This window comes from Anabrus simplex, chromosome 13 (genome assembly GCF_040414725.1).
Source record: "Anabrus simplex isolate iqAnaSimp1 chromosome 13, ASM4041472v1, whole genome shotgun sequence".
Taxonomy (NCBI): Eukaryota; Metazoa; Arthropoda; class Insecta; order Orthoptera; family Tettigoniidae; genus Anabrus; species Anabrus simplex.
In genome coordinates, this window is record NC_090277.1 from 41,813,048 (window position 1) to 41,837,306 (window position 24,259).

General features: G+C 42.4%; 1 protein-coding gene across 1 annotated transcript in view; it reads left to right on the forward strand.

Moving 5' to 3' along the window:
• klar (klarsicht) overlaps positions 1-24,259 on the forward strand; it is a 1,195,270-nt gene that overhangs the window by 1,154,162 nt on the left and 16,849 nt on the right. The window contains exons 23-24 of the mRNA XM_067157231.2: positions 14,796-14,981; positions 15,761-15,933. Coding sequence (XP_067013332.2) covers positions 14,796-14,981; positions 15,761-15,933 — 359 coding nt within the window. The remainder of the gene's footprint in view (positions 1-14,795; positions 14,982-15,760; positions 15,934-24,259) is intronic.

Genomic DNA, 24,259 nt, shown 5'->3' on the forward strand with positions numbered 1-24,259 from the left:
ACCATCTTCAAACTATTAAACAATTACATTATTTTTAATTTGACAATTAATTGAGATTTCATGCTAGTAAATTCTTATCACAGTAAACAGACATGCTCAAATTTCAAGCTTTGAAAGAAATAATGTATTTTAGTATTCTAACTTGAGTAATACATTCGTTTATCCTTTGTTGCATTTGACCCCCTGTAGATGTGGTACGCAGACGAAGAATACACTCACGGTTTCCCCTGCCTGTCGTAAGAGGCGACTAAAAGGGGCAACCAAGGGGTGATCGAATTAGGAACATGACTACTTGTAATTAGCACCATCACGCGGGGAACACCAAGGGTCGCATTTACTTGCGAGTAGTACCACTATGTTAGGTACACAATAGGTTTGTGATTAGTAGCAACAGTTTGTGAATCAGGATGGGTTTTACATTACCCGTGATTAGTACCACTACATGCGGAATACCACGGGCGTACGTTGCCTGTAATTAGTACCACTATATGAGCGACACCGTGGGTCTGGGTTGCCTGTAATTAATACCCACTATGTGAGGAAGACCACGGGATAGTACGAGTCCCTGTGATTAGTGCACCTATGTGTGGAACACCATAGGTTTGAGTTGCCTGTAAGTAGCGCCGCAATGTGAGAAACACCATAGGTCTGCGTTATATGCGCGTATTACATTACCTGTGAGTAGTACCATAATGTGTGGAATACCGCAAGTCTACGCTACTTTCGATTAGTACCGCAACATGAAAAATACCATGGCTCTACTTTACTAGCGATAGTACCATTATGAGCGGCCGATGACCTGTATTTTGTACCCCTTTAGACAGCAAGCATCATCGATTCAGGATTGTGCTTTAGAAGCAGTTCCTTGGTCAGTAATACTATTGTTTTATGCTAGTTTCTGGGAATGTGGGGCATTGCGGGTGGGATCCACTGATTGTTTTAAATTCATATTCACCCATTTATTCTTCGTCATCACGTTTTGAATTCTGGTCAGTAGATGACTCTGGCTTTTAAATTTTCATTACATTTCGTCTCATTTCGTACCATTAGGGGCCGATGGCCTAGATGTTAGGCCACTTTAAACAACAGTCATCATCATCATTATCATCATCATCATCATCATCATCATCATTTGTTGCATTTGTGTCTATATAATAAATTATTGTGAGTTCTCAATCGACATATGAAGATTGTCTTGTATAGGCACTAAACGTACAGTCACTCGGACCGCTATAAAACGTAACTGGACCACATCTGTGTATATTCTATATATATAAAATCGTCTTCCTCTCTATATTTTTCAATATTAACCTGATATCTGTTTTTATATACCGGTCAGGACAAATAATAGCCTATGTCGTATTTAGTTTAATTTTTATCTGTTTGTTACATCACGGGAAATCGGATAGAAGGATCTTCATTGAACTTGGTATGTAAGTGCGAGTGGAATGTTAGCTACAAGTTTTTCAAAAACATTCAGCAGGGGCTTCAGAGGTGGACTACAACATAAAACTCGATGTATCTTGATTTAGATGATAATTTACAAACTTTTGTGTGTTTTTACTACTGATGGGACTTGAGGCTTTATCATTGACAGCTCCGAGTTCTTAGCATGTATTGTGAAAAGTGTATGAAGACCTAAATCACATTGGTACCGATATGTGTTGCGGCGTGTGTAATCATAATTATTACTTGGAGCAAGACGGAAATAATTCGAATGGTGGTAAGTTTATGTGGAATTGTGGGAATGGAAAGACTGGCACATTTTGTCTGCATTTCCTGTGGAATCTCTTGTTTGCACTCCTTTCACCCTTGTCCAGCGAGCTCCTTGGTCGAGCAGTTAATCATTTATCTCCACTTGTCTTACTGTATCATCCTCAATCTACTCCTTCCATCTCTTTCTCTGTCTCCTTCTCGGCCCCCTTCCTTCATACCTCTCGCCCAGACTTACTCATAGAATTCTGTCTGCTTTTACGCTTTTGACATGACCAAACCACCTAACGCAGGGCCTCTCAAACGCCCAAAATCTCACGCGTACAGACAGCGGCGCAGAGGTCCTGTGTGCAGTGCATCGGTTCCATTCGGGTCGGCTCGGACCAACGCTTCGTCTATGGGCTACTCGGCTAAGCTGGGCTCAACTCGGCTCGGATTTGGAGCGCTACGGAGCAAGTGAGGAAGAGGGAGACAGGGGGAGCGAGCGAGACAGGCTTGGGGAAAGAGAGAGACAGCGCTATTGCTCCAAATCGAGGAGTGGGGGTCTGCACTCTGGTCAACCAAGCGAAGTCTTCTTTTGCACCGTGCACAGTGCATGGTGCACCCTGAGAGACCGTGAGTCCTAATGCAAGCCTTCCCTATCTCGTCTTGCTGTCTGTCAACATCCAACTTCCTTTTGAATTTCTCATTTTTCTTCCTCTTCTTGGGTTACCTTGCATACTTCTGCTGAAAACTTAATTTCCAATGCCTGTATTCTACTCTCCTACCTGGTGATTACTGCTCACGTCCCAGCCCCAAAGGTCAGTATCAACACGTAATACGACTTGTGAAAGATTTTATTACGCTCTCTATTGCTAAACATTCCAAATACGAGACAATCAAATATACATTTAAACACGATTTATTGGATGTTAGGGTCTTTTTTTCGTGAAAATTGGAAACTCCGTGACTCGCGCTGCTAGAATCCAACAGGGAGTACGGTAAGGATGTGTATCTCCCCTGCTGTTTAATCTGTACTCTGAGCAGATTTTCCGAGCTGCTCACCAAGAAGCGGAAGATGGAGTAAAAGTTAACACTAAAATTAAATGATGACACTGTCATCGTGGTTGACAGTACCGAATGTCTTCGGTGTCTGGCAGACAGAATAGTAGCGGAAGGGGATATACTTGGAATCAGAATTAACACCAAGAAGACAAAGGTGATGGGCATTACTAGAACTCGTAACAAGCACATTCTTATGGACATTTATGGGGAACAAGTTGAACAAGTGCGGAAGTTTGAGTACTTTGGCAGCTGGATTACTGATGAGTGATGACTTAGACCTGGATTTAGAGATCCGTGGACGAATAGGAATAGCTTGTGCTAGCTTTCTGAGAATGAGGAATCTAGTGTGTGACAGCTTGGAGACACGTCACAACTTCGTCAGATGCTATGTATATTCAGTGCTTCTACACGGAGCTGAAACATTAAAATAATAAAGAATGAATGCCATCGAGATGTGGGTGTTCCGAAGGATGTTACGGATCTCGTGGACTGACCACATCTCTAATGCTGCCGTACTCTGACGCATGAGGAGGGAATTAATGTTGATGTGTACAATCAAGAAAAGAAAGTACAACCTATTTAAATTGGTCATGCGGTCGCGGGGTCGAAGGAAACCCTCTTGGCTGAACAACTTACGGGATTGGACAGGGCTAGATTCTAGTAGACTGATGAGGACAGCCAAACATCGTGCAGACTTCGCTGTGACTGTGGCCAACCTTCAGTAATAGAGAAAGCACTACAAGGGAAAGGAAGATCATTTTCTTGAATTAGTACTAAGTTCTCTTAAAGAAGAAATTGTTCAAGATAACGTTTGGCATTCTTGAATCGAATTGTTTCGTTTGTTTTATAACTTTTTGTTTTACTGAAAGCTAATGACGAGATTGTTTGTGGAGTAACTGTAAGGTCATGTGCAGTGACCTGCAAAATGAGTAAAAGCATTTGACAGCTCGAGAACGCTTTTATGAATGGAATTAAGAAGTATTAGTGAATGGAAAAGCAAGCAAGCAACTTCCAGGGAGCGGTATGTTCATCTTATTTAATGTGATCTAGGTGAGTGGTGCCAGTTTGTCCACACACTTGAGCTCCCGTGTTTATCAAAGGCCTCCTTGTTGGACTTGCGTCTACCTGTTGAGTGGACCTTCCCAGCAGGAGCTTCGGTCGTGCGTTTCCGTCATGGGTTTCACTACAACTGGAATATTTTCGCTAATAGTGCAAGTTTCTTTACTTCCATTTTGTTGGCTGTGTTGTAGTTCAGAGTGGGATTTTCTTTGACTAAGGGTGATATTTCATGGTGCTCAAATAGACCAACCTCGTGTTATCGTGTTAGTTAGAATTTACCGGTTAATACGAGAAAATAACTCTTATGGCACAAAATTCTGACACCTCATCATCTCCGAAAACCGTGAAAGTAGTTGGTGAGTCTTAAAACCATTCATCATCATCATCATCATTTCCCAGCTCCAGTTTCCCGGATGTGGAGTACAAACCCTCTCCACTTCTTCCAGTCAGAATATAATTTCTGTTCCTCTATCACCTCCCACTTGATATTTCTTCTTGCTGACCTCCGATTTCACTGCGTCGTCTATCCATCCATTCCTTGGCCTCCCTACTCGCCTCTCCCCTTTCACTTCTCTCTCAAAGTAATTCCTTGTTGTTCTTGTTCTGTCTATCCTCATTACGTGCTCAAAACATTGTATCCTGAGTCTTCCAAAAAACTCGGTAACAGGTATTTTGATGCCAGCCTGTTTGATTCATTTCTAATCTTGTCTTTCTTAGTCTTTTGGTTCATTGTTCTGATGAATTTAATTTCTCTTGACTGGATTTTACTATTAGCCTTATGTAGGACGTATTTCAAGTCCATAAGTGAGAATTGGAATAACGTAGGTATGAAACAGGTTAATTTTGCTTTCTGGAGTATTTTGCATCCCAGAGTAGATTTCTCACTTGAAAACAAAATCGAGAAGCTTTGTAAAACCAGTAAGATCCGTGGTTTCTCATGTTCACACCAGGCAAATGCTGGGGCCGTACTTTAATTAAGGCCACGGCCGCTTCCTCCCCACTCTTAAACCTTTCCTATCCCATCGTCGCCATAAGACCTATCTATCTGTGTCGGTGCGACGTAGAGCACATTATTAAAAAAATAAAAAATCCGTGGTTTCCCACTTCTCCAGGCAAATGCCGAGATGGTACGTAACTTAAGGGCACGGCCACTTCCTGACCCTTCCAGTCTTACCCTGACAAGGCCCCTGATTAACATAGCTGGTGAGGACGCCTGGGTGAGGAACTGGTCCTCCGCTCCAGTTGAATCCCCGACCATATGTCTCACCCTCCAGGACACTGCCCTTAAGGCGGTAGAGGAGCTTAAACGGATTAAATAAAGAAGTTACTATACTCTTGTAATATGTGTGTGTAGTGTCATAAGCTAGTAATAATGTTTGTCCAACCCTTGCCACGTTTCTCTACGGGGTCTGTTATGAGGTGGATGAATTTGTCGTGGCGGGATTTTATGACCGGATGCCCTTCCTGACGTCAACCTCACCAGAGGAGTTAATGAGATGAAAAGAATGACGTGGTATACGATAGTGGGGGGAAGGAAGAGAAGGAAGCCCGGTGCCGGCACATAGCCTACTCCTGACGAATAGCACCAAGGGGTCTGCTCAAGGCTTAACGTCCCCATCGCCGGACGAATCACCATCGACAGCGTCAAATGCCCTCACTCCTTATGAACACTGCAGAGAGATTTATAATTGAATCCAGGCTTTTGGCACGCCGTCTAGTGATTAAACATTGTATACCACCACCTCACCTGCCCTGCCGGCCAACATTCTGATCGTGAAAATTTTTTCGACCACAAGGACTCGAACGGGGTAACCACGGTGTCAGACCGTTTAAGACTTAAACGCCTTAACGATCATAGCCACCAGGCTGTCTCCATATAATAATAATAATAATAATAATAATAATAATAATAATAATAATAATAATAATAATAATCTGCACCGTTCAATATTTTATGTTACCACAAAAGCCGCGGGTTGCAAGGTTGAGAAGAGACGTTATTTGAATTTCCATCTCTTTCACCTAGGACTAGGGCCTGCCTAACCGTGGCGATAAAGGCGTGCTTGGTTAACCCGGAAGGACTTTGGTTTAATTCCCGGGTCAGGAGGTTGAAAAATTTAGAAATGACATTTCTACGTCAAAAGAGGCACATGGTTCTGAAGACCACTCATTCTAAACCAGAAATGAATACCAGGTTAATTTCTGGGGACAAAGCCCATTTACTGCCGAAGTTGCAGTTAACGGAAGCCTTTAGCTTCTATCCTAGGAGTCCTTTTGTGCAATAATTCCCACTCCATTGCTAGGCCTCTGCTTCTGAATATTGCTCTTCATTTTAGTATTGGACGAGCTCATGACAAAAGTGGCAAGGGACATTGGAGCGGAACAGCTTAGGAAGGTAGAGAGTTTCAAGTACCTGGGAAGTATCATTGAGGAAAATGGAAGAAATGATAAGGAAATAATCGAGCGTGGAAGACAAGCAGGAGCATTCCTGAAAAGTGTCAGAAGCCTGGTTTGGAGGGTTCCAGGACATTTCGTACCACATGACCGGCAGATTACCTGCGAAGTGTCAGTTAATGACTTTAAAATATTTAGGAGAGAACATTCCGTACCACTTGAAAGAGAAGGAAAGTAATGCGAAGTAAAAACGATTTCCTAATTAGTGTATTCATTTGTATATCCATTGTCCACTAGTGGCGCAGAAGACTCCGCACGGTGTGACCTTTTTTTTTTTTTTTTTTTTTTTTTTTTTACTGATGTTAACCTTCCGCCGGGTGCAACTGACCTGATTGGCGCGCGTATTAATTCTTATTTCGTATTCGTCATCAGCGGGAACATAGCTACTCACACCTTTCAGTAGTTTCCTAGTGACCTTCAAGCCCATATTGGTCAGTTCATCAGAACATTTTATTTTAGGCAACTTACTTGATAATGAAATAATGCAGTAGTTGATAAATATTCACAATAATAGTAATATTATCCATCCTTGTGCTCGTCAGGTACATTGCGCCCGAACACAATGTATATTTGTATTGTGTTGTTTTGTTTCAGGCTTTATACCTAAAAAAATCGACCTAATTTTGATATGTACGTAAACATAAGTGATAAGTGCAGTTTAAAGGGCAATTATTAAAGTTTTCTTCAGCAAATATTGTAAATTATTTTTGTTTCTGATTTCTAAAATGTGCCTGTCGGGCTCATTATGTCTGCTGACGTAGAAATGGAAGTTCAATTTGATATCAAGTGGTACGGATTGTCCTGGCGTAAATATTTTGGAATTACAGGAAAATTGTTCGCAGGTAGATGGTACTAGGTGGTACGAAATGTCCGGACACCGGTTTGGATCAAGGATGCCCCTCAGAGAAGCAAAAGAGTAATATACAGGGCGTACTGTATATCTGTTCTGATGTATGCAGCAGAAACTTGGGTAATGAGGCAGAGAGCTGTGACTAGGATACAGGCAAGTGAAATAATATTTCTGAGATGTTGGGTAGGTGTGACAAGAATGGATAAGCTAAGAAGTAAGAAGGTTAGAGATATACTAAAAGAAGAGCTACTACAGAACAGGATAGATGCATCTAGAATTCGATGGTATGGACACATGAATAGAATGACAGAGGGAAGGATACCCAAGAGACCCCCTGCGGGTGGGGGACGCACATGTAGAATACACCCGCGGTATCCCCTGCCTGTCGTAAGAGGCGACTAAAAGGGGCGACCAAGGGCTGACTGAATTAGAACCATGAAACTAATTTTGAATCGTACCATCACGCGGGGAACACCGTAGGTTGCCTGTACTTGCGAGTAGTGCCACTAAATTCGGTACGAAATAGGTTTGTGATTAGTAGCAGTAAAAGCCTGGCCTGGTGGATTCCAGTACCCGTGCGTTGTACCCATGTGTGCAACACCGCGGGTCTGGGCGTAGCCTGTGAGTTGTACCACTATATGAGCAGCACCGTGGGTCTGCGTTGCCTGTGATTAGTACCCACTATGTGAGGAACACCACGGGAATACCGGCGCCCGTGGTTAGTACACCTAGGTGGGGAACCTTCTCGGTATGCGTTGACTCTGAGTTGGGCCATTGTGTGAGACACACCATAGGTCTGCGTTACTTGTACGTATTGCAATACTTGTGAGTAGTACCATCTTTTGTGGAACACCATGAGTCTTCGCTACTTCTGATTAATACCCCAACATGACACATACCATAGTTCTATTTTACTCGCGACATGTACCATTCTGTGGGGCCTTAGACGTGGATTTTGCACCCCCTTTAGACACCAAGCATCATTGTGCTTTATAAGTGGTTCCTTGGTCGGTAATAATGTTATATTCGATCTGTATTGAGTCCGATCCACTGGTTTTTGTTTGTTTGTTTTGTGTTTTGTTGAGTTCCTGTCCATCCATTCATTCTTCATGCCATATTTTATTTTTATTTTGGACAGTGGATGCCTTTGCAATTTTTGTTCTTTCATTTCGTACCATTAGGGGCCGATGACCTTTGATGTTAGGCCCCTTAAAACAACAAGCATCATCATCGATACCCAAGAGGATGCAGGGAATGGAGATAAGAGGAAAACAACCAAGAGGAAGACCAAGAGACAGGTGGATAAAAGGAGTGAAAGAGTGTGTACAGAGAAGAGGAGAAGGGGTTGTCGTGGGAAGACAAGAGGAGATGAAGAGGCTTACAGTATGTTCCAAGCACATCTAGCCAACAGCTCGAAACTGCGTACGATGATGATGATGATGATGATGATGATCCTGTCTAAAGGCTCTGCTCAGATTCACCGAGGTCGGGAATCTAACCACGGACTTTCAAGTTTTTTCTTTCATGGTAGTTTTTTACCAGCTGAACCATTTCTACGAGGTTTTTTAAAAAAACAAAAGCAATCCCCGAATATCTCCCCTGATATATTGTTGATATGATATACCAGTGTATTACAGTTTCCTGTTCTCTGCGTTGGACTTCGCCAGCTGTTCCGGGTCGCCATGATGACAAATTCATTATTTACGTTGGCTGCCTGCAGAATGACAATGCTCCGAGACCACTGGTGGATCGATTGCTAATAGCCAGCGGGTCATCTCTCTTCCAGATCACGTACGGGAGGCTGAGGGCGGGGGGTTGGAGATGTTTCAACCCCGTGGGTGCGCACGGAATCAGCGTAAAAATACAAATTTAATATAGGTAGGCTGTGTAGCCCTCAGAATCTAACTTGGTCCTGGTGATTAGCGGGGAGGGATTGCAGGTAATTTGATCTGCCATTGTGTTGTCTTGTAGTGGACGCGAAATTTATCGCGCGCTCTGTGACGCTAGAATAATAAAGAAGGTGCAGGTGAGATGGGTAGATATTTCTTACACTGCTCGCAGGGGGCAATCTATAGTGTGGCGAGCTTTATCTGCAAGAGTGTTGACCTGCAAGATCGCAGATTTAAACCCAGCAGAGAAAGTCGGATTTTTTGAAGGAAAGGATTTACAGTACTCGATTCTGCATTCCATGTCGTACGATGTCGACGTATAAGATATCTCGGACACATTCCGTATTTACTTGTCAACCATCAATTAAAACTCGGCCATAAGTCGTTCCTCCGTCATCTGCAGTAGGAAAACGGAACGTCGAAATCGACACATTAGCAGTCAAAAGCGTCAAATCAAAATGACTGCACGTTACCTGAGGCCATGCGTCCTCCTCCTGCACATGGGCATGACAGAATTACATCCACGATATCACCTGAATGTAATAATAGGGGACTAAAAGGGATCCCAGGGGCTCTTAACTTGGGTGAGTGAATTGGCGACCGTGGGACCTTAACCGAGTCCTGGCTTTGCTTCCCTTTGTGCCAGGCTCATTAGATTTCCGAAGCGTCATTACCGAGCGAGTTGGCTGTGCGGTTAGGGGCGCAGAACTGTGAGCTTTCATTGAGAAGATAGTGGGTTCGAGAACCTCTGTCAGCAGCCCTGAAGAATATTTTTCCGTGGTTTCCCACCTTAATTAAGGTCACGGCCGCTTCCTTCCCACTCCTAAACCCTTCCTGTCCCATCGTCGCCATAAGACCTATCTGTGACCGGGAGAGCTGGCCGTGCGGTTAGCGGCGCGCGGCCGTGAGCTTGCATCCGGGAGATAGTGGGTTCGAATCCCACTGTCAGCAGCCTTGAAGATGGTTTTCCGTTGTTTCTCATTTTCACACCAAGCAAATGCTAGGGCTGTATCTTATATTAGGCCACGGCCGCTTTCTTCCAACTTCTAGGCCTTTTCTAACCCATCGTCGCCATAAGACCTATCTGTGTCGGTGCGACGTAAAGCAACTAGTCAGAAAAACAAAAAAAGACGAAAACAAAAGAAACCTTTCATTTTCACGCCCTTCGTGGCCCTTGGCTTTCTTTTGGGCGATGTCTTCGTTTTTCGAAATGTCGGACCCCTTCCATTTTTCCTCACTGATTTGTGTTAACAGAAGATGGTTAGTCCGGTAAACTTCCTCTTAAAGCGACAATCACCATCATCATTCTTATTCTTATATCTTCTTCTTGGCTGGTGGTTTAACGTCGCATTAACACATTGAAGGATATCGGTGACGCAATGGTGGGAAAGAGCTAAGATTGGAAAGGTACGGCCGTAGACTAATTAAGATAAGCATTTGTCTGGTGTGAAAACGGGAAACCGCTGAAAGCCATTTTCAGGGTTGCCGATGGTGGGATTCAAACTGGCCATCTCCCGAATTAAATCTCACAGCTACGCGATACTAACTGCATGACCAACTCGCTCGGTATACTGTATTTGTTATTATTATTATTATTATTATTATTATTATTATTATTATTATTATTATTATGTCCAGCTCATAGGCTAAACGGTTAGCGTACTGTTGTTTGGTCCAGAGGGGTCCTAGGTTCGATTCCTGACCGGGTCTGGGATTTCAACCTTCGTTGGTTAATTCTGATGGCTCGGGGGCTGGGTGTGTGTGACGTCTTCATCATTATAATTCATCATAGGTACGACCCCATCCTCATAGACGCGCAGGTCGCCTATAAGGTGTCACCTCGAAAGACCTGCACCAGACCTCGTAACAGGTCACACATTATTATTATTATTATTATTATTATTATTATTATTATTATTATTATTATTATTATTATAAGAGAGCTGATATAATCACCGCTGAAAAAGACTCCTCAGAAAATTTCCGACGTCTCGTAAGTTTTAAACCATTGAGACCATAATATTTGTTGTTTTAGTAACAAATCTAGTGCTATTATATTTTGAACATTGGCTGTGCTCGTTGGCTTCCTAGTTAGATCGAGAAAGTTTTACAGCGCACAACCCTTTACTTAAGTTAGACGTTACCCCTCTCATCATCTCTCGGAGAACTAAGTGAACTGGCTCAATTGCTATCTCCCAGTATTGCGACTTAATTCTCTTGGGTTGCTCTCCCATAATCTTTTCCTCCGTCGTTCTTGTAAAACTTTTAATGGGAAATGGCATTACCTCCTTTGGGACAGGTTTGCCATGACTTCGTTTTTACATAAGTTTAATAGTGGGTATTTTTCTTTTGCACCCCATTGCTGCTCCTTGTTACCTCTTTTCCTTACGAGACAGGTGGACTATAAAAGGAGAAAGAGAGAGAAAGAAAAAATCAGAAGAAAAGAAAATTGGCGACGAATTGCCTTTCGCGTTTACTTTATATGCAAATGAGGGGTGGTGTTTGTTGGACCCCCCTGTGCCGATAAATCAAGTCACTGCTGCTATACACATTCCTCGACTGAAGAAGGGATGGGAACGTTTTATGAAGTCTTCCTAACAAATATGCGATGCTAGGGAATTGTCATATTAACCCTCCACACGGAGAGCTTTATAGGACAGTTGAGGGGTGGAAACATAGCTTATAGACGAGACGAGGTTTGAGGAGTGCGCTTTTAAAATGAGCTCCCATTTCCCTTATAGCTGGAGCCTTAGAACTTTCCAGCTAAACATTATTTTTAGGCATAAGTATTTATTTATTTATTTATTTATTTATTTATTTATTTATTTATTTATTTACACACGCACACTTCATTATCAACTGTTGTGCCTTTGTCTGTAATTCTCTGTGAATTACCTAAGTGCCTACACAATTCTCCAGTAACTCTTGTGACCTCATTTTTTCGTATCATTAAATCATAAAATATCGAGTCTAATACTATCGCCGTCTTTGTCTCCCTCTAATTCTCCCGCCTTCATGTCAGAGTTCAATACTCTCGTAGGTAACCTATCCATCTCCTTCTCCATTCGCCTCTCATGACCTCTCCGCCGGAGCCCGGTTTACAGGCTCATCTTTATTATTATTATTATTATTATTATTATTATTATTATTATTATTATTATTATTATTATTATTATTATTATTTGTTCCGAATTTCGCCATCTGTGGACTACATAGAACTTAGGCTTCTTGGCCTTTCTTCTCATCCCAGAACTTCGTCATTCGTTTGCTTCTCATATTTCTCTCCTCTTTGGAAATGATCCGTCTGGGTCTCCTTTTTTTTAGTGGTTTCTCTTCACTTGATTTTAGACTGTCGACTTTTCGTGTGTAATTCCAACTTCTTCCGAATCCCTCTTGACCTCTTCTACTCACTGGGAGGTGGTGTTTAATGCCATGATATATCTGAAGATCTTTTTGGTCAGTACCCCCTGTGGGTGGGGGACGCAGACGAAGAATACACCCACGGTATCCCATGCTTGTCGTAAGAGACGACTAAAAGAGGCGACCAAGGGACGTTTGAATTAGAACCATGAAACTACTTGTGATCAGTACCATCATGCGGGGAAAGCCATGGGTCGCCTTTACTTGCGAGTAGTACCACTATGTTAGGTACACAATAGGTTTATGATTAGTAGCAGCAGAGAGTGGTTCACTGTGGGTTTCCAGTACCTCTGATTAGTACCACTATATGCGGAACACCACAGGCTTACGTTGCCTTTGATTTGTAACATTGGGCGTTGCCTGTGATTAGTACCCACTATATGCGGAACATCACGGGCTTACGTTGCCTGTGATTTGTACCACTATATGAGTGATACTGTTGATCTGCGTTGCCTGTGATTTGTACCCACTGTATATGCGGAACACTACGGTATAGTGCGAGTCCGTGTGATTAGTACACTTATGTGAGGTGTACTATTGGATTGCGTTGCCTACGAATGGCGACATTATGTGAGAAACACCATAGGTCTGCGTTACCTGTACGACGTACAATACTTGTGAATAGTACCATACTGTTTGGAACACCGTGAGTTTCCGCTACCTATGATTAGTACTGTAACTTGCGGGTCGGATCCACTGATTGTTTTAAATTAATATTCAGCCATTCATTCTTCATTATCACGTTTTGAATTCTGGTCAGTGGATGAATTTTTTACTTTTAAATTGTCATTGCATTTCGTCTCATTTCGTACCACGCGGGGCCGATGACCTAGATGTTAGGCCCATTTAAACAACAAACATCGTTTGTGATCCATTCTTACTAGGTGTCCATCTAATTGTACTATTATTATTATTATTATTATTATTATTTAATGCGTATTGCCCTCTAAGAACCATTATTTAGCACTGGTCTTCTTGTTCTTATCTTCCCAAAACTTCCTCAACCTTTCACTATAGGCTTGTCTTCTCTCTTGTACCCAAGCATTTTAAAGTTTGAAGTTCCAGACAAATGCTGGGGATGTATCTTAATAAAGGCCACGGCCGCTTCCTTCCCACTCCTAGCCCTTTCCTATCCTATAGTCGCCACAAGACCTTTCTGTGTTGGTGCGACGTAAAACAAATCTAAAAAAAAAAAAAATTGAAGTTCTGGGTGTTGGGTTTTTGGATGTGAACTTATGTGAATTGATTTTCTGTCTGAATGTGGTCCGTGGAGTTGTCATGGGTCAATATTAATTTCTGCTAGATCGCTTTGGGTGTCTACCACCCAGCGTAATTTGTTTTGTCGGGTTCCGTTGACGACGACGACGACGATGATGATGATGATGATGATGATGATTTTTGGGTCAGTTGAGAATCGTCCATTCATGCCTTATGTCCTTAAAATTTCATACGCCTTTGCCGTGCAACTGAAGAGAATCGCTCAGTCAGAATACAGTTCTGAGATTTTACACATCCAGAAACCATCTTGAATCTTGGGCCCAAGTATCTGCCGTTTTATTTTCTCCATGTCCTTGATGTTGATGGTTAAGGATGACGTCTCAATTGCGTAGAATGTTTATGGGAGAACAACTGTGTGGCAGTGACGGAGTTTGGCTTTGGTGGAATGCGGTTTCTTATTATACGTATTCCAAGTTATTGTACAGGCTTTATATAATTTTTCTGCACGTGTTATATTAGTTCTTTTTTTCATTTCCAGTATTTCCGATAATTTCACCAAAGTGCTTTAAGTGCTTAACTTGTGTGATATTGCCATATTTTGTTCCAAGTGATGTCCGGCTTTGGTTTTTGGTGCCCATATATTGCGTTTTCTCGTAAGAGATTTGAAGGCCCGTTTTGATGGCGATTCCTTGGTTTCTCGATGGCACGTCTGGCTTCCTCCGGAGTCCGATTAAATCGCTAGGTCGTCAGCAAAGGCAAAGCACTTTATGTGGATTCCCTTATTTTTTGTTCCCATAATAATAATAATAATAATAATAATAATAATAATAATAATAATAATAATAATTGATGACATATTAATTGTATTCACTGATATTATTTCTAGTTTTTCCTGTCAATTACTTGTACTCTGTAATCTACTTCTTCTTCTAAGACATTAATTTAAAATTAAACTATTCCTGCTATTTGAGTTGTACTTATAATTCCCACAATCCCTCTCTACAAGGTCTATATGTTACGTTTTCACTGGATGCTGCTGTCCTTGCGTTTCACGCGAGCTACAGAGCATTGGAAGGGTATCATCAATGATTAAGAAAAGTAATCTGTCATAATTTCTTGTCTAAATTATGATTTTCTCTTATTTGCAGAACTCGACGACAGTACTGACCGGTCTGAGTACTGAAGGTTCCCTCTCAGACTCCGGGATATCAGACTCCGGTTCGGAGCAGGAGTTAAGTGAGAGGGAACGGCGTTTGGCTGCTCTGAGGAGACTCGCTCGGAACCTGGAGGCTGAACTAGCGCCGGGAAGTGCAGCTCTAGTCAACATGGACAAGGTAAGTTCTTAGAGGTTTCCTTTATATTCTGGATGTACAATAATATTACTCTAGGAAGGATATTAGGGTGGTGTTATGGCTTCAGAAATATTAGTCTGATGCATAAGTCTGTCGCATTTTAACAGTGGCAAGACGTGTTAATATTACTACAGCTTTAATTGTTGCACATTTAGGATGCAGTGGGGATACAGAGTACACACTAGTGCTACTAGTCATCACCAGTAATATAGAGGCCTGAGTTATCAGAGACTTGTTCTACTGGTTTGGCATTAAAGAAGTCGACAAGCTACGTTCGAAAATAATTTCGCACATGAAAAGAGTGTCCTGGCATTTTGTTCAATAAAAAACGGAAGAGGTGAAAATCAGTCGGGGCAAGGTCGGGGATATAAGGCGGCTGTAGAAAAATCTCCCGACCAAGCTCTTGGGTTACTGCTTTTGTCACGTTAGTGGCATGTGGGCGCACATTAACGTGCAATAGCGACCCTTGATGTCATCCCGGTTGGTTTCCTTGAATTTTGGTCACTTAAAACGATTGAATAATTTCGTGTCATACTCTCCCCCGACAGAATCTTCCCAGCATACAGTACAAATAGCTCGAGCCGTCTCGGCACGCAATTCAAAGCAGTGGTATTCCAAATGACAATTGACGAACGATAAGCAAGTTCCTAGCGATCTCAGTGGCCCCTGCTTTTATCCGCATGCTACGGACTTGTGCAACAGCCAGATATTTAAAGAAAACTAATATAGTTCCTTAACGTGTATTTCTTTTTTTCTTGCAGCGTCTCGAACAGATGGAAGCCGACCTCCGTGGATTGCAGAGAGCTTGCAGGGACCTCATCGTACGTACTGCTGTGTGTGTGGAAGCAAGAGCAGCTCTTCCTGCGAGGAAGCAGAATGGGAGTCCTCCGCGGTCTTCGAGTCCTATCGGATCTCGCCCACACTCCGTGCCAAGGTTTGTTTACATCATATCTTTAAAATAATGATAGCAATACCGTTTGTTTGAACTGTTACTTTTTCTAACGTTGAGGGTAAGACGAAATGCTGTATTCCGACAGGCATCAACCTGGTGTTCCTGTATGACATTTGGTGCTCTCGTCATGCGAGTACAATATTGCTCACGAGCAAGAGTACCCCTGAAGTTCTTTTCTTCATTCGAGCTTTATTGTAGTTTTTCATGCATTTAGTGACTTCCAAAGTTAAGTTGATTATGTTGCTACCATAGTCTGTTCTTATCTATTGTTTTATGTTCTGAGATATTCTGCAATATTAATTTTCCTTTATTCGTGATATCGTGACTTTGTTTCAAAAATTCCCTCACATTGACAGCTTTGATTGTTTTTTTAAACTCTTCTCAATTTCATAGACAAACTTGTTCCATATAAATGTTAGATTGTGTAGAATTTTATGTGGTTCATAATCTCTATTTCAAGTTATTTGATTAAACTTCCTAACTTCCAATTTTAATGTTCTATTAGTAGGAATTTTGAGTATTTCCACTATTTTTCTCTTGTTCTTTTTTAACTACACAATTTTGGATTTTTTAGTCGGTTAAGAAATTACTATTTTTCTTTCAGGACCCCTGTGGTCATTAATTTTGTAGGAGCTTTTTCAGTTTCCATGGATAAATAAAATGTCCTAAATTTAAATCCAAGGCACTGAAAGAAAATAGAGTGAACCAATTTTCTTAATGTGGATTTTCAAATGTAAAAGGAGCTGATATAGAAAAGTGTAGCCAAAATTGAAATATTCAGGGGTTGAGGGATGAATACAAAGAGCTTCTTAGTGGAAGGTCCATATTTGTTGACTCGTAGAGAAGATCGAACGGCATTTATCCTTTCAAACAGCGCCCGCCGTTCAGCTATTTCTTTGCCGTTTAGCCCTATCTTACACTTTCAAGGTTAAGGCCTATCTCCTGCATGCCGTCCGGAATGTTACCCGTCCATCGCTTCGGAGGCCTCATGTCCATACGACCGGAGTCTAGCCTCCCTCGTCTTCTCTGCTATTTGGACCATACCAAGGTTTCTTCGCACATTTTCGTTCTTATCATCCAAGCGAGTCCTTAGTACCCATATCAATATTCCTTCCTCCGTGTTGTGGAGGATATGTCCTCGTTTCCTAGTCAAAGATGTACTGTAATTTCACTAAAGTGCACTCTATGAGGATGCGAAATGAAATAGTGTACAATTGCACCGTTTTTTATGTCCAGTACAAGTCCTCCAACACCTATGAAATACTCTGGTTGTCTGCGAAGCCACTCTCCTCCTTCATCTCCATCCCATCGTGACGTCTCTCCTCGAGTGACTACAACGTGGTGATCACTAGGGGCGAGGTGTGGTGAATATTGTGGATGTGGAAGACAACCAGAATGCAGGTCTTTATCGCAACTATTGCGCGAACATCACGGGGCCGAGCATTGTTCTGTTGCTGCTGTGACAGACGTGCATCACCATACCGAATAGTCATCCATCGATGAATTTCAATAGGATTCGCATCTATTCTAATCAGAAACCAAATAACGGCTCGCTGTTCTTCTTTCGTGCATGTCTGCAGTGGGACAGACATTTTGTTACACTGGTACTTGGATGATGTTTGCATGTCTGCACGGAGCTGCCACCTGTAGGATACTCGTTAAAGCCTTCGTGACGTTACAACGGACACTACATTGGCGAGACATTTTAACATTTTCAGGTTGTCATAAATGATGAATGGCTTGCAACTACTTCCTTTGTGGTATAATGATAATAAATGAAGAGTTCAGTGCATTGGTAAAGTTCTTCTATTCCTGTGGTCTGTCCATCTAGTGGGGGATCTGGTGTGTTCTCTTGCATTAATGACTGAAAGCTTGGGAGGTCAATTGGTAATTGAATATCGTTGTGTGTGTGCCGGTAACTTAATCCCGAGAGCAATTAACTACTCTTAAGAGTTATATTAATTGGTTGGCTAATGTCATGGTGGGTTACCAAGCTGATCCTTCATCACTGACAGGATAGTTTACTGGTTGTTCTGATGCAGGAATACTACCATTGGACTTCAGTTGTTCGGGTAAAGATGTGGATGTTTATCAATTTACTTACGGGTGATTTTAAATGCTAATAGATATATATTCATTAAGATACGAGGAACAAGGTAAGATGCGAAAATACTGCGTTCTTATACAGTTACCTGAAATATAAAATAATAATATACCATGCAGTCAGGTTATCTGCAGCCAGCGGATCTACAAGGAGAGCTGACAGTTGCTGTCAACCTCAGTACACGTACAGCTTGCTAGACCCTATGATATGCTTGCAAGAAGTTCATAGGTCAGACGGCAGAAGTTGACGCCGAGAAAAGAGACTTTCGAGAACCGTGCTTCTCCTACCTCAGCGACAATACATCGTACGATCAGAGAATTGGTCTGTTAGAGGTCTGCTGTTCGGTAGCAGAGGCAGTATGACCAAATACACTCCTGAGCAGTTGAATTGGAGGTAACTGCCGTAGTAGGGAAATGGCGCTGTGCTCGGCCCGGCGATTGTAATAGGAAGGCGTAGCATATAACAGTGAGGACGTTAGACTTTGTACGGGCTGTATGAGTAACAATTAACTAGAGGATGAGTAAGACGCACTAGACCTCAGCACATTTGATCGCGGGCGGATAGTTGGCGCCATATGCATAGGCCACTCCATCTCTGAAGTCTTGCAGGCACTGGGCTTTCCAAGGGCGACCGTATCAAGAGTATACTGTGAGTTCATGGATTCGCGCAAAATCACCGCCGGCAAGATCAACTGCCGTGGTGCACGATGCGTTTGATGACAGGGGTCCGCCGGCGGCTAGCTCGGATCGTAAGAGCGGATAGATTGGCCACAGTACAGCAGACCACTTGTCAATTCAGGGCTGGACAGCTTCGGCATACGAGCAGCCATACCACTAAGCACTATCTCCTCGCGCGAGGGCCCATGATCAACACCCGTCCCAAGGCATATCGAGTTACATGGACAAAGGAACACCTCCCTTGCTTGGACGCTCGAAGCATGGATAAAGGTCGCCTGGACTCGGGTATCAGTTGGCTTCATCAACCACACGAGGCAATGGATCTCTCTTGCCAGCAGGGTACAGTTCTGGCCGATGGTGGGGGACTGCCGCTGTGGATCAGTGGTAGTGTCGGCCTCCTGATCCCAAGATAGCGAGTTCAAACCCGGCAGAGGTAGTCGAAGTTTTGAAGGGCGGATAAAAGCCCATTCAATACTCCATATCGTATGATGTCATGTAAAAGATATCTGGTGACACTTTTGGTGTTTACCCGCAAAAGATCATTTAAACTCAGCCATAGTGAACCAAGAGAGATTCGGGTTTCTCTGTCTGGCATCTAGTAGGCCTACAGTAAAACGGAACGTCGAAATTGACGAGCAGACAGCCTGATGGCGTCAAATTAAAATGTTCGCACACGGTAGCTGAGGCCATGCAATTGTTGTTGTTATTACGTGGGATGAAATGAGGACTCGGGTACAGCGGACAACGCCTTCACTAGCGATTGTCACAGAAGCCTGCGGGCAGATCATATTCACCCCTTTGTTCGCTTCAACACCCTGCAGGTGACTTGTAACTACAACAAGCCCATCACTCCCGAATTGTGGCTCACTTGTTCAATGAACTTTCCATGGATGTGATGATGCTTGCCTGGCCCTCGAGGAGTTCCGATTTCAGTCCCGTTGAGCTCATCTGGAATGCTGTCGACAGTGAAGTGCATGCTCTGGAACTTGCCCAGACTAATCTTTTAGGATTATGGGAGGCTGTGCAGCTATCATGGATCTTTATGGTGATTTGTAGAGTCCATACCACGCCGCATTGCCATCGTCATCCAGGCGAAAGGTGGTGCTACACGCTACTAGTTATTTGTATCTGATTCACTGGCTCATGAGTGTATACTTAAAACATAATGAAGGAATAAGGAATTAGGCATAGCTTTGTGGAAGACATTATAATCGATTTAATCCAAGACTCTTTAAACATCCTTCGTCATCTCCTGTACTTTTCACAATTTTTATTTAATGTTTATTTCATTTTTCAAAATGTTTACGTTCTGTTTTCCGATTGAACTATAATGACCGTAATTTTTTCGGTATATTCTGGCGGCATGTTGCATGGTCTGTCAGATTTTCGAGATTTTCGTTGTTCACACTGTAAAGAATATGTCGTCATACTTTTTAAAATTCATTATCTGTAGCCGTGCCGTTAGGAGCGCGCAGCTGTGAGCTCGCATCCGGGAGATAATGGGTTCGAGCCCCACTGTCGGCAGCCCTGAAGATGGTTTTCCGTGGTTTCCCATTTTCACACCAGGCAAATGCTGGGGCTGTACCTTAATTAAGGCCACGGCCGCTTCCTTCCCATTCCTAGGCCTTTCCTCTCCCTTCGTCGCCATAAGACCTATCTGTGTCGGTGTGATGTAAAGCAACTAGCCAAAAAATTAAAAAAAAAATAATTATCCTTGTGTGGTTATACTTTGTTGGGTGTACTGATGTTTTTATCGAAATTTACTTGTAGAATTATTAATATGTCCATGTTTACAAGATGGCTTGAGTTACAACGTCATAATGTTAGTGAGAGGCACGGAATTAATATCCACAAATGAATTCCAAATTTTCAACACTGCACATAAACTTACAAGTTATGAACTCGAAGATTTCATATTTTGCAGCTCATAACTATATTCTTCAATGAAGCGGAAAATTCGGGTGAGAAAATGGCGATGGGAAATTAGATCAATGAGTGGTTATCTACAAAATAGTTCACGATTTGATTCGGGAACGCTGAAGATTTGGTAGGCGTTTCAATAACGTTTTTTTTAACCTTTCTTTCTTCTGGTATGCTTAACGTATTATCTACCATCAGCTGTACTCCCCCTAACCATTTTCGTCCACTTGAACAATGGCCAGCGCAGCAGTATACATAAGGTAGCACAGTTCTGCATTGAGGGGTCTGCGGGGGGGGGGGCACATCTTTTTCTTATATTCGTATTACCGGGCGAGTTAGCCGTGCGGTTAGGGGCGCGCGGCTGTGAGCTTGCATCCGGGAGATAGTGGGTTCGAATCCCACTGTTGGCAGCCCTGAAGATGGTTTTCCGTGGTTTCCCATTTTCACACCAGGTAAATGCTGGGGCTGTACCTTAATTAAGGCCACGGCCACTTCCTCCCAACTCCTAGACGTTCCCTATCCCATCGTCGCCATAAGACCTATCTGTGTCGGTGCGACGTAAAGCCACTAGCAAGAAAAGATATTCACATTATTGCTTTCTGTCATATTGACTGACTTTCTGTGAATATGCCAACTAATGGTTATGCCATCTTGTCGATCAGTTTAGGTTAGTCTTATTCATTTGGAAGTAGGTGCTATCTCTTAGCTTTTCTTCTTTTCTAGTATGGTGGATAGAAATGAGTCGTGTCGTCAGTCAGTCAGTCAGTCAGTCAGTCAGTCAGTCGATCGATCGATCAATCGATCAATCCTCTCTTGGTAAATTATTCCTCTTCCTATAAACGAATATTTTCCCCTATTTGTCCTCTTCAATTCCAACTTTATCTTCATTTTATCTTTCCTACTCTTTAAAACTCAATTCTAGTTCATTCGTCTACTAATATAGTTGCAAGCCATCTCTCTACCGACAGTTCGAAACGTTCTGTTTAGTTGGGCAGCTCGTCTCCTTACTTCCAAGTCTTCCCAGCACAAAGATCGCAACATTTTCGTAACACTACGTACTCGTATGCAGGAAATCGCCCAGAACAAATGGTGCTGCTTTCCTTTGAATCTTATCCAGTTCTCCTATCAAGTAGCCCTGGTGACGGTCCCATGCACTAAAACCGTACTCTATTGGGGTCTCACCGAGTTCGATAGCTGCAGTCGCTTAAGTGCGGCCAGTATCCAGTAATCGGGAGATAGTGGGTTCGATCCCCACTGTCGGCAGCCCTGAAGATGGTTTTCCGTGGTTTCCCATTTTCACACCAGGCAAATGCCGGGGCTGTACCTTAATTAAGGCCACAGCCGCTCCCCTCCAATTCCTAGGCCTTTCCTACCTCATCGTCGCCGTAAGACATATCTGTGTCGGCGCGACGTAAAGCAAATAGCAAAAAAAAGTGATTTTTTTTTTTCTGTCGTGATCCATCTAATCATTCTTCACCATATCCATATTTCAAAGGCAATTGCTGTGTTGTTTAAAAATAATCCAACTTTCACAACGATATACAGCTGTACTCAGCCAGTTAGCCGTGTGGTTGTGGGTGCCCTGCTGCGAGCTTGCATTCGGGAGATAGTGGGTTCGAATCCCACTGTTGGCAACCCTGAAGATGGTTTTCAATATGTTCCCACTTTCACACCAGCGAAATGCAGGGGCTATATCGTAATTCAGGCTTCCTTTCCACTTCTAGCGCTTTCCTATCCCTTCGTTGCCATAAGACCTATTTGTGTCAGTGTGACATAAAGCAACTTGTAAGAAAAACTATACAGCTGTGCTCTAAATATTTTATATTTTCCCTAACGTATAGGTTCAGATTATCATGTAGGCCTACTAGCATATTCTTCATTATGCAGTTCATTATTTTTACTGCTACTTATTTCACTTGTGGTTAGGTATCCACATAACATCAGAGCATTACGTCAGTGTTCGTTAAGGTCTAACTCCTATCACTTTAAGAGTATTGGCTATGGGTATAGAATTCTTCTGGCCAGACATGAAAGGGGGACCATTACCACTTTGCAACTTGTCTTGAGATCACCGTCAAAGTCTATCATAATAACAATAATTAGTGCTATATTCTGAAATTCACTTGTTCAGGTTTGTCCGTGTTATCTTTCTTTTTTAAATATAAAATATCTAAATATTACGGAGGAATAATGTTCACACTAAGAAGAGGTACCAAGAATGTGTATTAATTTCCATAAATCATTGGCCATAATGTAATATTATATGCAAATCAGCCTTTGGTAGTTAATTGGTTTTTAGGGAAAGAGGAAACCTTGAACAGGTCTTAGGAACTGGTTCCTTCGCCTGGTTTAAGTATTGTGTGACGTTAATAAATGGTACAGTCAGGTGCAGGTGAAGGTGGTAGGAGTGAGTCGCCAATCTGAAAGGGCCGAGCTGAGTAGCTCAGACGGTATAGCGCTGGCATTCTGAGCTCAACTCGGCAGGTTCGATTCCAGCTCATTCTGTTGGTACTCGAAATTGCTGAAGTACGCCTCGTGTCGACAGATTTACTAGCACGTAAAATAATTTCTGTTGGACTAAATTCCGGCACTCGGCATATTATTATTATTATTATTATTAATATTATTATATTTTTTATTATTATTATTATTATTATTATTATTATTATTATTATTATTATTATTATTCTAGGTATGATAGCCATATGGTATTGCCACTGGCTTCTCATCAAGGGTGCCGGAGTTCGAATCCCCACAGTACATGTGGGATTTTAAAAATAAAAGTTCACGTCCCTGTGGCGCCGATCCCAGTCCCATGAGTATGATCTAGATATCAAAAGACACGTTAAACTACAGGCTTGATTGCTTTTGCTTTATCAAGATAGAGTTTTGACATGTATTATATTGTCTGGAATATCCTGCGACCTCAAACAAATTTCAGAAAAGACTCCAGTATCTTGATCATTTTGTGTACATTTCTAGGTGATAGTGTCGTAACTACAATCGTCCGACTCATTGGCTGAATGGTCAGCGTTGAGGCTTTCGGTTCAGAGGGTCCAGGATTCGATTCCCGGCTGTGTTGGGGATTTTAATCGCTTTTGATTAATTCTTCTGACTCGGGGACTGGGTGTTTGTTTCTTCCAATACTTTCCTTTTCATATTGAGACAACACACTGTACTACCAACCACCACAGAAATTCGCAATAGTGATTACATCCCTCCAAATATGGGTGGCGTCAGGAAGGGCATCCGGACGTAAAATAGGGCCGAATCCACATGTGCTACGCAGTTCGCACCCGCGACCCCACAGATGTGGGGAAAAGGCGGTAGAAAAAGAAGAGTGCTGTAACTACAATTGTAATCTAGCAGTAAGTCATTATACTGCCCAGTCTACTATCTATCAGTTGTAGTGTTTAGGTAACTGAAATATTTCAATTCTATGTGAATTTTTATGCAATTGCGCTGTAATGAGGTGAAATCCACAGCTTGTTTCCAGTCATTGGACCGGGTCAGGAATGGAATCAATGAATGAATCCCCCCGTCCAGTGGCGAGGATAGGAATTGTGCCGGCGCACTACTGTAGCTGAGGCCATATGATATTATTACT